General features: G+C 42.2%; 1 protein-coding gene across 1 annotated transcript; it reads right to left on the reverse strand.

Moving 5' to 3' along the window:
* Positions 1-2,642: 2,642 nt before the first annotated feature.
* On the reverse strand, positions 2,643-5,912 carry LOC125273289. The gene is made up of 6 exons (XM_048198487.1): positions 5,132-5,912; positions 4,887-4,986; positions 3,642-3,895; positions 3,346-3,529; positions 3,049-3,176; positions 2,643-2,961 (listed from the first exon to the last, which is right to left on the reverse strand). The coding sequence occupies exons 3-6, from the start codon at positions 3,870-3,872 to the stop codon at positions 2,644-2,646; spliced, it is 861 nt and encodes a 286-aa protein (XP_048054444.1). The 5' UTR covers positions 3,873-3,895; positions 4,887-4,986; positions 5,132-5,912; the 3' UTR covers position 2,643.
* Between the last annotated feature and the right edge of the window lie 11,598 nt (positions 5,913-17,510).

Genomic DNA, 17,510 nt, shown 5'->3' on the forward strand with positions numbered 1-17,510 from the left:
TTTGGCTTCAGAATTTAACATAGTAAATGGATTTTCCAAGTTTTAAAATGAATTTTCTATCTTTCTTTTAGTAGCAGTGTCCTGTGAAGACAAACAGAGCAAAGCTGCATCCTGGGCCTGACTATGAATCTCAAAAACCATTTCTTCCATAGATGAAACAAAACCACTTATAGCAGACTGACTTAAACCAGCAACTTTTAGTTGTGCAACAGCAGATGCACACATATCGAAAGTGCTCTTATTTGACTTTAACAGTTCAGATGTAGTGGCCACCTCTTCGGCACTGCCAATCTGATCAAGTATTTCAGCATTACTTTGTCCATCTGCCTTGGCAGTCTCCTGGCTATCAGTGGTGTCAAAATTCTGCTCACTGACATTATGCTCAGCATGTTTTGTGTGCACATGTTTCCGAAAACCTGAAAAAGTACCAAACACAGAACCACAACCTGACTCTATACACTTAAGGTGAAGATTCTTTCCAGGAACTAAACCATGAACTAATCTGAAGTGCCTTAGAAGTATTTTTGAACCATTTAACTCAGCCTGACAAACATAACACTTCATGAGGACAGAAAATCTTAAAGGATTAGTTCACTTTTAAATAAACTTTTGCTGATAATTTACTCACCCCCATGTCATCCAAGATGTCCATGTCCTTCTTTCTTCAGTCGAAAAGAAATTAAGGTTTTTGATGAAAACATTCCAGGATTTTTCTCCTTATAATGGGCTTCAATGGGCACCAGACAGTTCAAGGTCCAAATGACAGCTTCAATGCAGCTTCAAAGGGCTTTAAACGATACCAGACGATGAATAAGGGTCTTATCTAGCGAAACGATCGGTCATTTTAAAAAAAATAAATAAAATTTAAGTTTTATAGGCACAAATGATCGCCTTGCTCTGTTCTCGGATGCGCATTCGTGACGTCACGTAATACGCAATTACGTTGAAAAGGTCACGCTTGACATAGGCGGAAGTACCAAGTCAGTGTTTACAACTTGAACGTGCAAATACTAACCCTGCGTCTCAATCAGCTCCCTAGTTCCCTAGGTCGTGAATCAGTATATCATGAAAGTGAATGTGGCTGATTCCCTGATCAGTGCCCTGACTACTGAACTAGGGAGCTGATTGAGACACACGGTAAGTCAAACGCCGTTTACAAAAAAAGGTAAAACAACAATGTCGGACGAGGAGAAGATGAGTTTTTCACCCTGCCCTACCTTTTTGAACCGGAATACACAGAGGAAGAAATTAGGCAGATGGAAGAAACTGCTGCGGCGACACACACCTCTCCAGCATCGGGCAGACGTGGTGACGTGGTGACGTGGTGGTGCACATGTGGTAAATGCCAACCATTGCCAACAGAAGAAGAATCTCAATGCTGCCACGACTGGACCATTTCAATCCCGCCATTAGAATCAGTCAGTGAGTCCGTGTTCAATTCCATCTCGCTGCATTACCGGACAAAATGGATTTCCACCGTTACTAAGCAACAGCGTCGCACACCGGACGCGAAGCTCAGCACCGCGCCACGTCGTTAAAATTCGAACGCATTGTTTTCTATGAGTGTACACACCGGCGGCGACATTCGGCGCCTGTCCGCGGTGCCCGACTCAAAATCCTGCCGCGCCACAGAGCGCCATGTACATTGTTTTACATTAAATGTAACGTTATATTATATTTTTCTCAAATCGTCATTAATGTACATACTGACTTCACCCTGTGCTGCAAGATACATTAGTTTTATACTTTTAGTTTAACAGCTTGAATAAAGTCTAAAAATGTATAATAAACGTAGCCTTTTCTTTCATTTTGCTCTGTTGTGCCATTTTCCATGTACACTAACCTCAGTGCTAAATATTAAAGCATATGTAACGTTTCCCTGTTGCTGTAAAACACTCCCATTGTGCAGCTCTTCTATCAGGAGTCGAGTCAAAATTGAGCTTGCGCTTCTGGTGTGCGACCCCCTTTACAGGTGATTTTGTTCTGATGGAGAAGGGTATGACAGTCTGATGGCACTGACAACACAGGATGGAAGAACCATTAGTTGTTTTACCTTTTTTTGTGAACACCGTTTGACTTGCCGTGTGTCTCAATCAGCTCCCTAGTTCAGTAGTCACGGCACTGATCAGGGAATCAGCCACATTCACTTTCATGATATACTGATTTACGACCTAGGGAACTAGGGAGCTGATTGAGACGCAGGGTTAGTATTTGCACGTTCAAGTAAACACCGACTCTGTACTTCCGCCTATGTCAAGCGTGACCTTTTTAACGTAATTGCGTATTACGTGACGTCACGAATGCGCATCCGAGAACAGAGCAAGGCGAGCATTTGTGCTTATAAAACGTAAACCTTTTTTATTTTTTTTTAAAATGACCGATCGTTTCGCTAGATAAGACCCTTATTCATCGTCTGGTATCGTTTAAAGCCCTTTGAAGCTGCATTGAAACTGTCATTTGGACCTTGAACCGTCTGGTGCCCATTGAAGCCCATTATAAGGAGAAAAATCCTGGAATGTTTTCATCAAAAACCTTAATTTCTTTTCGACTGAAGAAAGAAGGACATGGACATCTTGGATGACATGGGGGTGAGTAAATTATCAGCAAAAGTTTATTTAAAAGTGAACTAATCCTTTAAGGGACCTAGCTAAGCAACCTTGCTCTGACCTCAGCAACACGAGGACTCTCTTTCACTTTGCCAACATCTATGTTGTACACAGTGGTCTGAATGAAAGTGTACATGTTGTGTAGCATAGTATTGTAAGATGTGCCAAACACAAAGTGTGCCTTAAACAGTTCGTCAAAGGCACCAAGAGAAGAGGTCGACTTGCATGGAATGGCATGCTGATTGAGAACGATGAAGAACTGGTGAACTGCATTCTTCTGAGGTCCCACGGCCAGGAGATAAGACTGAGCACTAGCAGTGATGTTTCGAAGATGCTCCTCAATGTTTGTTCCACTCTGAGAAGACAAAGCAAATTGTACAAAACCATCACTGATATGTTAAACAATAGAAAATTACAACGAAAAAAAAAAACTAAAACAAACCTTCTTAAAGACAACAAGATGTTTCTCTGCTTGAGAGGCAGACACCTTTCCTGGTCTCTTTCGGCCTTGGGCAGAAGGTGGGATCAGATGCAACAGCAGTAGTATAGAAGAGAGGTCAGAGTCCCAAACTGTTTAGACAGTATATGTTAGTAAAACGTCAATAATGAAAACTGAAACTAAATAAATATGAAAAAAAAATGAATGGGTATAAAATAAATATTTCCCCCTTATGTTCCATAAAATCTTACATAAACATTATTAAAATTAGTAATATTAAATTAATCTGAAACATCTTACCAAAATTAACACCCTCTTCTGAGTCATCAGGAAATTGAGCTGCTAGCAGGAGTTCTTCTACATCACTGGTGGTTGGAAGGTTTCTGGACTGCTGAACCACTTTTTTCTTGAATGCAGTTGTCCACTTCTCCAGTAGCTTGCCTGACACTTCTTCTCCAAACATCAGAACAAAGTCTTGCTCAATCTAAGAAAATGAATCATTATTAAATATAAACCCCTGCAAGCACTGAACAAACTTATTTTAGACAACAATAATGCATTATTTAAATCCTTAAAAATGATCATAAACTCTTTACCAAGCCTTTAACGTCTTTGAAACGTGGAAAGACTGTCAATATATCGCTTGACTGCATAGGGTCCAGAACCAATTTGCGGCGATAGTCAAATGTCAATTTCATCTTCTTCTTGACTGTGTCCTCATCAGCAGAATGTTTCATAAACGCAATTGCTTCCTTGCATTCATCCTCACTCAAGACAATCTCTGGAGTAAACTCTGACTCCCGTCTTACAGTTGGTCCACCAGACATCCCCTCAGAAGGTGATCCTTGTCCTGATGAATAAAGCATACTAGCTTCAAAACTGCTTAGAGAATGTCATATGCGGTTAATACTTAAAAAAAAAAAGAGGAAGCTCATCTTTTTATAAATAAAAATGCCACAGTTAAAGGGATAGTTCACCCAAAAATGAAAATTTGATGTTTATCTGCTTACCCCCAGGGCATCCAAGATGTAGGTGACTTTGTTTCTTCAGTAGAACACAAATGATGGTTTTTAACTCCAACCGTTACAGTCTGTCAGTCGTATAATGTGGGTCAATGGGAACACAATTTATAAGAGTCAAAAAACATGTATAGACAAATCCAAATTAAACCCTGCGGCTCGTGGGGATACATTGATGTCCTAAGACACGAAACGATCAGTTTGTGTGAGAAACCGAACAGTATTTATATCATTTTTTACCTCTAATACACCACTATGTCCAACTGCTCTCCACATCCGGTTAGTGAGGTCTAAACGCGCTCTGACAATGGAAGTGACATCTCGCACTCACTGAAGCAAAGCGCGAGACATCACTTCCATCATCGGAGCGCATTTTTTGACCTCACTAACCGAGTGCTGAACGCAGTTGGCCATAGTGGTGTTTTAGAGGTTAAAAAATGATATAAATACCATTCAGTTTCTCACACAAACCGATCGTTTTATGTCTTAGGACATCAGTGTGTCGTCACGAGCCGCAGAGTTTACTTTGGATTGGTCTGTGCATGTTTTTTTTACTCTTATAGATTGTGTTACCGTTTCAGTGCATTATTTGACTGACAGACGGCAACGGTTGGAGTTAAAAATCATAATTTGTGTTCTACTGAAGAAACACCTACAGACACCTACATCTTGGATGCCCTGGGACTAAGCAAATAAACATCAAATTTTCATTTTTGGGTGAACTATAACTTAAAGGCAACTCAGTAGCAACAAAACTGCTGTGAAATATGGCACAATGAGCTATGAAAAATAACGAATAAAGCAGGCGATTTCATTCTGTACCTTCAAATGATGCTCGTCGTTCTTTAGCCAAGCCTCTCTGTATAGTCTTGATTCGCCACGCCAAGTACCCAGTGCCACTCTCACTATCATAGTAATGCTCCTTAGAAAGACAAAAATGCAGAAAGAGGGAAAAAAAAAAAAGTGTTAAATAAATAGCAAAATTCACCACCTGTATTATGGGTGTGTGATCAGCATTTAAGACATGTCAACACAGAAATTAAATTCAAAAACAGTGTGATACTTACATAGCCATTTTTGGAGAAGGGGTCACTGAGGTAAGGGAACAAAGCCACAATTCCTCTGGTGTATTTTTCTTTAACCTGCCGTGGTGGTGATGAACTGTATAATTAAAAAAAAAAAAAAAAAAAATCCACTTCTCTTTAAACACTAATAAATAATAAACTGCAGGATTATACATGGAGAACTTTTATTTACTCGCTCAATACCAATAGATCTTTTTATTGGAATGAAAAGAATTTAGTGCCCCATATATGGGAATGGGATGAAACGAAAAATGGCTTCACCTTACGGCCTATTTGCGGCTATCTTACTCTTAAAGGTGCTCTGTCACGTTCCCGTTCATTCCGGACTCCAATTCCCATAATACTCCCTACCAGTCACATGCACACTCCACACCAATCTCCCATTGCCACATACAGCTAAGCACATTCTCTGGACTATTTAAGACTCACTCACACACTACCTCATTGCGAGGTCTTGTTTACTCCTGTGACAATTCTGAGCGTTTGTCTCCTGTTATTGATCCTGCCTGTTTCCTGTTTATGATTCTCTGCCTTCTGCCTTTGGACTGTTTTTGATATCTGGACTGTGAACGATATCTGCCTGCCCTGATCTACTGCCTGTACCCTGACCACAATTCTCTATAGCCCTTGCTGTTCCTGTTTGCCCCTGCCTTGACCCTGCCTGTACGACCACGCTTACTTTAAATAAAGCTTGCAAATGGATCTCTGCCTGAGTCCAGCTGCATTGCAGAAGACATTGCCCAAACAACGATCCAGCAGCTTTTCTGATGAACACTGGTCTGGTAGGAACTTTGCATTCTTGTTATTAGGGCTCAAGCAGGGCTCACGATCGCTGGAGGAATATGTTGCAGAATATTTGGACATTGCTTATTATTCAGACTTGCCGGACTTTGCGCTGATAGACTTTTTCTGTGAGGGCACTAATCAACCACTCAAATCACAACTCATTCGTGAGGGACCCTGTTCATCTCTAAGTCAGTTTCTGGATTATGCTTTATTGACTGTTGGCTCTCCGTTTACTGTGGGTGATTCATTATAGACCGTGTGGACAGATCAGTTGTTGTCATGATTCATTAAAATGAATATGTTCAAATGAGTCATTAGGTCGCGAATTGGACATTAGCGGACGTTGACGCGTTGCGTGTGAATCACAACTGTTATTAGGACATCGCAAAAGATTTGTCAACACAGAAAACACTTCACCACTAGATAGGATTTTCTTTTTGTTCACTGAAAGTGTGGTTTATGTCAGCTGCACGTGCAGGGCGCCTGTCAGAGAAGATGAGGTGACGTTCTTTTGAGCACTATTCACACCCAACGGTTATTCAGGAAAAACATTCTCCGAATGCGCCTCGTGAAACATGGATTTGGTCTTAGGAACTTTTAGCATTGTGTCAGTTGATTTAGATTATTATGTGTGAGGTAGAGAGAGTGCAAAGATGGTGCTTACTTTGAAGACAGAGAGCGCTCGCGCGCACGAGGGAGGAGCTCTGCTCGTTCTGTCCGTCAGCGCAGCAGTCGTCTCCCTCCTTCATTTTACAGTCGAATGGTGGGTAGAATGGCTCCAGGTTCAAAGGTCAATACGGAATGGATTAATCTGCGTTATTTTTTTTTACGCGTTATTTTTTACCTGATTAAGCAGTAATCAGGGAGCAGAAGTTGATGCTGCCTTCACATGCTATTGGAAATGTGATAACTTCTACTTCCGAAGTCATGATTGCGAGCTCATTGCATTCAAGTTTTGAAATGGGAGGGCATTCATGTGCAATTTTGATGTAGGAAACTCGTATTTACGATAATTCTGAGAGCACATGAAGGCAGGCACAGGATTGCATCAAGTCCCAGGTCAGGTGATTATGTTGTCAACAAGAACTCATTTTATAATCAGTGTCAGCATTATCAGGAGGAGCAATGTGCTCTGCAAGTACTGATAGATGCAAGACATGGGCTATGTTTGAAATGTGACATTCTTGCTCTGTCAGAAATCTGTTAAATGATGTTAGAACTTTATTCAGGAAATTCCTAATAAACATTACCAAAGCGAGGTGCATTTTTAAGAATGTAAAAAAATGGATGCTTTATTCAAGCACTTTAATAACTTTTTTATCTAATTGTTGTCAGAAACAACACAAATCAAATGCAAATAACAAGCACACAAAACAAAGGAACAGAGAAATAATAAAGTAGATGCACCATTGTTTGAAACTGTGCTAAATAAATCATGTAAGTATGTCAGGTGTTTCAACACACAAGTCTTCTGTATAGGATGCACCTGTATTTTCTCTCTAATGAGGAATCATCGATTAGACTACTGAGAAGTGCAAAACCAAAATGGGCATTTACCAATCAGTGGCCAATTTCAAACTACAATAGATAGGTGTGTTCGACATCCGGCTGTAGCTTGATGTAACCGATTGACAAGAGTTGCCACGTGCAGTCGGGGAGGAGCTGAAAACGGACGTGTGAAGTTGGACACTTTCTGCTTCCCATAGTGACACTTGACGCTTACCTTGTAAAAAAAAAAGTGCACTTTAGTATACTTTTATAAAGTGTACTTATTGCACAAATAATATACTTTAAAAGAACACACTTAAGTGTGAATTAAATGTAATTCATTGTAATTAATTTCAAATGTATCACAGATTAAGTTCATATTAAGTGCAATAAGTTGAACTTTTGAGTGATTTTTTTGAACAACTTAAGTGGGACTTTAATACAACTTTATGATAACCTTCGTAATTGCTTCTAGTATCTTTAAAATATAGTTGAAGTGCACTACCCAATGTACTAACAAGCAATTAATGTGAACTAAAATATATTTTAATTTCAGTTATACAACAGAATACAACATAGATGACATATCAAATGTTTAAACTGAGAAAATTTATTATTTTAAGGGAAAAATAAGTTGATTTTAAATTTCATGGCATCAACACATCTCAAAAAAGTTGGGACAAGGCCATGTTTACCACTGTGTGGCATCCCCTCTTCTTTTTATAACAATCTGCAAATGTCTGGGGACTGAGGAGACAAGTTGCTCAAGTTTAGGAATAGGAATGTTGTCCCATTCTTGTCTAGTACAGGCTTCTAGTTGCTCAACTGTCTTAGGTCTTCTTTGTCGCATCTTCCTCTTTATGATGCGCCAAATGTTTTCTATGGGTGAAAGATCTGGACTGCAGGCTGGCCATTTCAGTACCCAGATCCTTCTTCTACACAGCCATGATGTTGTAATTGATGCAGTATGTGGTCTGGCATTGTCATATTGGAAAATGCAAGGTCTTCCCTGAAAGAGACGACGTCTGGATGGGAGCAAATGTTGTTCTAGAACTTGGATATACCTTTCAGCATTGATGGTGCCTTTTCCAGATGTGTAAGCTGCCCATGCCACACACACTCATGAAACCCCATACCATCAGAGATGCAGGCTTCTGAACTGAGCGCTGATAACAACTTGGGTTGTCCTTGTCCTCTTTAGTCCAGATGACATGGCGTCTCAGTTTTCCAAAAAGAACTTCAAATTTTGATTCGTCTGACCACAGAACAGTTTTCCACTTTTCCACAGTCCATTTTAAATGAGCCTTGGCCCAGAGAAAATGTCTGCGCTTATGGATCATGTTTAGATATGGCTTCTTTTTTTACCTATAGAGTTTAGTTGGCAACGGCGAATGGCACGGTGGATTGTGTTCACTGACAATGTTTTTTGGAAGTATTCCTGAGCCCATGCTGTGATTTCCATTACAGTAGCATTCCTGTATGTGATGCAGTGCCGTCTAAGGGCCCGAAGATCACGGGCATCCAGTATGGTTTTCCGGCCTTGACCCTTACGCACAGAGATTGTTCCAGATTCTCTGAATCTTTGGATGATATTATGCACTGTAGATGATGATAACTTCAAACTCTTTGCAATTTTTCTCTGAGAAACTCTTTTCTGATATTGCTCCACTATTTTTCGCCGCAGCATTGGGGAAATTGGTGATCCTCTACCCATCTTGACTTCTGAGAGACACTGCCACTCTGAGAGGCTCTTTTTATACCCAATCATGTTGCCAATTGACCTAAAAAGTTGCAAATTGGTCCTCCAGCTGTTCCTTATATGTACATTTAACTTTTCCGGCCTCTTATTGCTACCTGTCCCAACTTTTTTGGAATGTGTATCTCTCATGAAATCCAAAATGAGCCAATATTTGGCATGACATTTCAAAATGTCTCACTTTCAACATTTGATATGTTATCTATATTCTATTGTGAATGAAATATACGTTTATGAGATTTGTAAATTATTGCATTCCTATTTTATTCACAATATGTACAGTGTCCCAACTTTTTTGGAATCAGGTTTGTAGATAATGCACTGTAAACTTACATGAACAATAACTATATATTTTATTAACTTGAAAAAAATATATATTTTTTTATTGCCTAATGTTAACAAATATTGATAAATACTGTAAAAAAATTTAATGCACATAGTTAGATAATGTTGTCTAATATATTAATTGATGTTAACAAGTGAGACCTTTTGTAAACCTTGTTACTTATAAGCTCTGCAACCTTTACTAGCACAAACATTAAACAGGACCAAAAGTTTTCTTCTAAAATCTTACTCCAGCATTACAGTGAATGTAATTTTGAAAAGAAAAAACAAAACAAACAAAAAAACAATGAATTCCACGAAAGGCACAAAAACAATAAAATCAAAATTGTCTGTCACCACCTTTTTTAAGTTGTATGAAAAAGTGCTGTTTATGTCAATGTCCCAGAAGCTCTTCATCAGCATAAAACCTTAAATGTCCATGAAGCTGCGCACCACCTCTACACAGTGTAGCGTCTGAATCAATCAGCCACACAATTATTCATTGTACTGAATGAATTACCCATAAACTCACTCTCACTATCAAAGTTCTGTGAACCCATCCCCCCTAAAACTGCAACTAGCATCCCAAACGTAGCTAAACCACAGGCAGAACTAGGTGTCCTGTTACAGATACTTGGACCTTTTACGATCAGGAAGAATTTTGCAGAGACTAGTGACTCTGACTTTATTCTTTCTGAGAAGGACAAATAAACTCTCTTATACTAGGTATTCTCTATATAACCACTTGGTGATATAAATGTATAAACATGTATCCAATTTTCCCATCTTATGACTTTCCTTTTATAGGCTTTATTCTATGTATTAATTCTCTCTTTTGAACTATTTTGGTATTAATGTTCCATAGTTGCAAATGTATAGTTAACTGAAATCACACTGGTAGCATGTTTGGTATCTACGGACTCCAACTTTCGTTTCCTATTTGGTAATTTATGTTACATGTTACTAACTCTGTGACACATTAGTATTATAAGAATCTAGAAGGTTCTTTTCTCATTCATCAAATCCAGTGTCTTATGCTAATATCTTGCTACAGAACAAAGACTCGTAAAACTTCCCTCCGAGGGGGCAACTACTTATTGGCTCAGACACCTTAAGAGGGTGTGACATCTTTACCCCTTATATTCACTGATCACAAGATCAAACCCTCTCTTCTTCTCTTTTACTGACAAATGCTGATGTCAAGATGACACTGTAAGAAGCTAGAAGCTTCTAAGGAACCCCAAGCTTATGCCAGGCCTTGGCCTAGACCTTCCATTCACCAAAGATCCTCTGAATCCAACTGGTTCTCTTTCGTCAAGACAATCTCTTTCCAAAGATTCAATGGAAGCCTCCACAAATTGCATCAGGACAGTTTTAATTCAACTTGGAGAGACATGCAAGTATCAAACTTAGTCTCATTATCGGATACATTGAGTATCCTTACCCCTTTTAAAGAAGGGCCTGTTAAAACTAAACTGATGGTTTGCTCAAGGCTGTTGATCTGCTGAATGTCAAACAATGTTGTAACTTCTTGCTTCCTGTACTCTGCTTTAGCTCTCTCTCTTGGTAAACTGTATGCATGTATGTGTGTGAATGTTAGAGTAGTTTAAGTGTTTAGTCTAGTTAATAAAGCCTCGTTCACGTCACATGTTAAGTTGTCTGTGTTTTGTGCTCATATGCTGGAGTCCCTATTCATGTCAATCCTGACTTACAGGCTCTTAGTAGTACTGTACAATAATATTGTTATTTCCCATAACCTGGAAATGAACATTTCTTAGAATTAATAAACAATTAACACTGTGTGTTCATTGGACAACGGGTTAATTGATTGTAATATTAATTTTATTACATTGTTAATTTTATTAACTGATCCAAATATTAATAATTAATTATAACTAGTTATGATTAGTTATTCATATTTATTTTGAGTAGAGATGCACCGATTGATCGGCCAGGGATCGGAATCTGCCGATTTTCCTCATGATCGGCCCGGATCGGTGATCGGCCGATCAGTCTCACTTCTTACCGATTCCGAGCCGATCTTTTTTGTTACCAGCGGCACAGGCAATAACGTCAAATGCGCGTTCCCGCTCTCTCTGTCACGGTGAAGTGACACACACCCGCGCGGGCGCCTCCTCTCTCTCTCTCGCCTCATGCGCTCTGGTTAAATACTGCTTACTGCGCATAATTTTAGTCATTCCCGCAGGTTTCAAGCTCACACCGAAAGCGCGCGCTCCACTGATCTATATTAGTGAAGCGAACAAGCCACGCTCAGTCTCAAACAGAGATAGAAGTCAAACAGAGTCACAAGTACCAAAATAAGCGCCTTTCTGTGCTCAAACTGTCAAATACATACACAAGTATGTCAAAACCAGCAGCACAGGCAATCTTGGCGAGTATTCAGATAAACACTGTCAGTTTTGAATCGTTAAATAGCTAAGAAAGTGAACCCATGTCGTGTGTAACAGTATTGGGTCTGTTGAACACCGTTCATAAACACTTAAAGGGACAGCAGTCCAATATTCCTGCTGCGGTCTATCATGTTAATCAAAGAACAAAAGACAAAAAAAAAAAAAAAAAAAATCAGTTTCAGCTCTTGACTGAATACGTTTTATAACTTTAATGGTAAGAATTGATCTGTATTAATATTTACAATAAAGACTACAGAAATTAAGGTAACCAATGTAAAATAATACTGAATGTGTCATTTTACATTTAATTACTTTAATTTCTGTAGTATTTCTTACCTGAATAGAAACCCAGTTAACCCAAAAAAACTTAGTTTCATAGCTTTCTTTATTCTATTGCATTTATTTGAGCTGTTTATATTTTACTTTTACTTGTTTTTTTTTTTTTTTAATGAAAATAAAACTTTGCATTGAAGAAAAGTAGATTTTTGTTTGTATATGTTGTCAATTATAGTTCTTAGAAAGAAAATCAGAATCGGCAAAAATCGGTATCGGCCGATCTCACTAACAAAAAATCGGAAATCGGAATCGGCCAAGAAAATTGCAATCGGTGCATCTCTAATTTTGAGCTAATTTGCTACAACAGTATGTGTAAATGGACATGTTCCAAAGAGGCAAGAAAGTAAAAAACATAAATACCAGAGGGCTGTTTCATAAAACAAGATAAGAAAACAAGCCAGGCTTATTTTACTTAGGCAGATTTGTTGTCAGCGAATTCTGTTTCATAAAACAAACTTAAATTAGTTCAAACTCAGTTACTCTGGCAACTTATGCTGGGAAACTAGCCTGGTCCGGGGCAGGCTAACTGTCAGGCTAAGCTGAGCTCCTCTAACACTGACCAATAGGAACGCAATGATATTACAGCTGACTCTCTCAAATACAATTATTTGACTTTATTACCATATATTAACATATATATTTATTAACACACACACACACATACATATATATATATATATATATATGGACTATTGTAATATTGTAAATCTATACTTTGGGCCAATTGGTAAGATGAATCTAAACTCAGTAACTGGCCCAAGTATAGATTTACCGCATTTCAATAGTCCATTTACAGTTACTATCATAAAATACACTTACTTGTAGGTTTAAAATTGTACATAAGGCACATTTAATGTCCAACATCAAATATTTTAGCGAAATGTATATTTTAGAATTATTGTGCTTCTATTGCATTCCGTCTGTTTAGCGCACATGCGTGCAGCAGCACTTGTTCACTGTGAAGTTTAGCAGCAAAATGGAAATATTTGCATGACTTTCTAACATTTACAGATGGAGAATAAACTTGTGAAAAGTAAGTTATGCACTGAGGAAAACACCATGTCTCAAACGCATAAAATAGCACAAAATGTGTGCCGTTTCCTATGGTGGATCGATTTGATCCATGATCGACCTCTAGGGCTGCTTAAAAAAAGCGCGCACGCGAAATTATCTTGACTAGGTAAACCTGGATCGAATTAGTGGGACTGTGTGAACTTCAATTACCTTTTATGAAACCACTTTAGCCCCAACTCATTTGTTAGGTTAATTCAAGTCAGGTTTTGGAGTTTAATCCTCACTTTTCTTAGCATCTTTTATGAAACAGCCCTCTGGAGAAAAAAAAAAAAAGAAAAAAAAAAAAGTAAAACAATTGTTTGTAAACAGAGTCAGTCCATTATTATAACTGGCTCAATTGAACGAAAGCAATAGATATAGATATATACTTGAACTCCAAAGTTTATATACACCTTTGTAGGTTTGAAAATAATTTAAAAAAATGAACAAAGACATTTTTGTCCTTTTCCACCACCCTCCTAGACCCATTTGGTATTTCTAAAGGCAAAGAGTTGCTATTAGTGATTGAAGCCTGTGTCCAAGATGTTTACTGTGTACTGATCATTTCCTCCACTTTAATACCAGTTACAGTGTGAAATAAATGAATGAACGTCTGAAGGTATGTTACAAGATACAGTACGTCTTGGTTACGTATGTAACCCTCGTTCCCTGAAGGAGGGAACGGAGACGTACGTCAGTAGTGACCGACGAATTGGGATATCGCTAGGGAGCCCTATCAGCTTCGAGTGAACTAAAACAACCCAATGGAATTGGCGTGCGATATTTGCATAATGCGCACTGCCTCCGACAGGTGTATATAAATAGGAAGCAGATGCAGTCGCACTCTGTTTTTCGCTGAGGAGACAACTGGTGTCCGCACAACAGCGAGGGTACAGAAACTGTGGCGACGGGACGTACGTCTCCGTTCCCTCCTTCAGGGAACGAGGGTTACATACGTAACCGAGACGTTCCCTTTCAGTCGGTCACGTTCGACAGACGTCAGTAGTGACCGACGAATTGGGATCCCAAATAAAGCACCACAGTTACGAAACCCCTTCCAGTGCCCAGTGCAAGCTCTAGCCACCCGTCGCACCAATTGGACGGTGAAGGGGGCGAGCTTACGCCGAGAGAGTCTACTGCTGTTCCGACATACCCACTAAGTAAACTAGACTACACTGGGGAAGCGAACCCGTAGGGGACGCTGCGGAGGCCACTACCTACCCAATGGGGGAGGAGTTTACGTGGAGAATACACATATGGACTGGCCCGGGGGGCAGTACGCATATGGAGTCCCTGGGATGGCTCCACCTGGGTAGGGGGAGACTCATCTGACAGGTGACAGCAGAGCTGGCTCTGCTAAGGGAAAGACACGGACTCGCCCGTAGGGAGTTTTAAACCGTGGATGATACACATATGGGACTGCTCACGTAGAGGAGTCACGACATATGGGCCCCAGCCAACAGACAGCGTCAGCGACGGATGTAGACCTGGCATCAGACACTCCGCAATGTCCGAGCCGAAAGGGGGAGGTGGATGAACTCGACAGGGTTCGCCAAGTGGGGAACACGACTGGAGTCAAAATATGCACGCATCCGGCCCAGGGGGCGGGAATGGCATTGCAAGCCGACACTTAGAGTGGGTTCAACGCGTCTACCGGCTAGTGGAAGCGAGTACACGGGAAGATACCGGCTCTACACATAGGCTATAGAATCTAGCGAACGTGTTAGGTGTCGCCCAGCCCGCAGCTCTACAGATATCTGTCAGCGAGGCGCCATGAGCCAGCGCCCAGGAAGAGGCCACCCCTCTGGTGGAGTGGGCTCTCAACCCGAGCGGGCAAGGCACGCCCTGGGATTCGTACGCCAAGGCGATGGCATCCACTATCCAGTGGGCCATCCTCTGCTTGGAGACAGCCTTTCCCTTCTGCTGGCCTCCGTAACAGACAGACAAAGAGCTGGTCTGAGGTCCTGAAGCTTCGCGTTCTGTCTACGTACACACGCAGAGCGCGGACGGGACAGAGCAAAGCTAGGGCTGGGTCTGCCTCCTCCGAAGGGTAGGACTTTGTACTGATATGCTCGACCCTCGAACGCAAACCGTAGGAAGGGTCTGTGGCGAGGCAGAATCGAGACATGAAAGTACGCGTCCTTCAGGTCGATCGCTGCAAACCAATCCCGGGGACGGACGCATTCGAAAACGCGCTTCTGCGCATCTTGAACGGCAACTTGTGAAGGTACCGGTTCAAGACGCACAGATCCAGGATTGGCCATAGCCCACCGCCCTTTTTGGTACAATGAAGTAGGGGGCTGTAAAACCCCGACTTCATCTCGGCTGGAGGGACCGGCTCGATTGCATCCTTCGCCAGGAGGACAGCAATCTCCGCCCGGAGAACAGGTGCGTTGTCCAGTGACACCTGAGTGTAGTGGACACCCCTGAAAACCGGGGGACGCCGGGCGAACTGAATCGCATAGCCGAGTCTGATGGTACGAATGAGCCAGCTGGACAGGCTGGGGAGCGCTATCCACGCTTCCAGACACCGAGCCAGCGGGACCAAAGGCACCACAGACGCACCGGGGGTGGGGCAGCGAGGCAGAGTACGGGGACCCGACTCGGACGGCATGGGAGCGGCCCGGAGTGTGGTCAGACTCTGCGAGGCAGCAGTGCGTATGGGAGACGGCACACGGGGCGCGGCCTGCACCATCACACTGCCACCTGCTGGCGATGTGAGGGGGGGCTGCGCGTGACAAGGCAGGGCCTCACACGCTGACAGCCGCAAGCAGAGTACGGGGACCCGACTCGGACGGCATGGGAGCGGCCCGGAGTGTGGTCAGACTCTGCGAGGTAGCAGTGTGAATGGGAGACGGCACATGGGGTGGGGCCTGAACCACCACACTGGAACCTGCTGGTGAAGTGAGAGAGGGCTGAGAGTGGCAAGGCGGGGCCTTGCACACTACCAGCCACACCCTCTTGGGACCTGGAGGATCAGATAACAGTTCTATTCATGGGTACCACTGGACTCCGGAGAGCCAGCGGCGGAACAGACCAGAATTCTCCACCCGGCTGCGGGGAGAGCAGGCTGGGTTTTAGGCCAGCTTGTGAGATGAGCACATCGAGAAAGTGTACTTGACGATGACACATCCCAGCAAGACTAGCCAGGGGTGTTTCCGGACCACCATGGTGGACATTGTCTGGCCAGAGGCCTGCGCTATGACCTGCATCATGCGTAGCTCAACCCTGACTCAGAACTACCCACATGCAATGAGTGCTTTGGCCTACCACAGACTTGCCGGGGGCCAAGACCCATGCAGGGCAGAGGTGGTGTGCCCGTAGCACTGCGACCCCACCCTAAAGGGTAGTGAGAGAGAAAAAACTTGTAATGCAGATTATGGCCCCCTTGGCGTTCCATATTTAACACCAAAGAGGCTACAAAACTGCCAAGTTTTTCCATGCACGTCCAGGCACAGGGGGCGGGGCAAGGCGAGTGCGCGTCACACAACGCCCCCAGGGGCCCGGGAAAGCATGGTTGTCAAGCAATCCAAGCAGAAGCTACCAGCCATGTTGGACATGAGGCCGTCCAACTGGACGACTGCCCTTACGAGAAAGGCGAGACAAACAACGCACCGACGTGGGCATATTCTCATAAGAGAATATGAACCACCCACAAACACAGTCTCAGCACGCTAAGCAGACATGAGAGAAAGTGATTGTGGCCGTCAGTGAGGATAGGAAACGACCGCCTCCAGAAACGCACAGACAGAATGACGTCTTGAAAAAGACGCAGTGTCTGTCTGTGAAGCTCTTTTAGAAGGGGAAGAGTCAGCTCTCTCGTGCTGAAGCACACAGGGAGTGACGCGATGTGTTCAGGTGCACCACTCCCCGAACACACCGCGAGGAACCAGCCCAAATCGCAACAGACAACTGCGTTTTATATGGGAATTCAGTTGCTGTTAAAACAGCAGTTGAGAGCTTAAGCTCAGGCTCCCCGGGAAGCTCGCGACCTCGCTGTTGTGCCTTAACGCCAACACAAACAGACGCTGAATCTCCAAGGCTGTTTAGTTTCACTCTTGTGAAGTCTGAAGCTGGACACCAACTGTTGGCTCCGAAGCGAAAGACAGAGTGCGACTGCATCTGCTTCCTATTTATATACACCTGTCGGAGGCGGTGCGCATTATGCAAATATCGCACGCCAATTCCATTGGCTTGTTTTAGTTCA

This window comes from Megalobrama amblycephala, linkage group LG8 (assembly GCF_018812025.1).
Source record: "Megalobrama amblycephala isolate DHTTF-2021 linkage group LG8, ASM1881202v1, whole genome shotgun sequence".
In the NCBI taxonomy this organism is placed as follows: Eukaryota; Metazoa; Chordata; class Actinopteri; order Cypriniformes; family Xenocyprididae; genus Megalobrama; species Megalobrama amblycephala.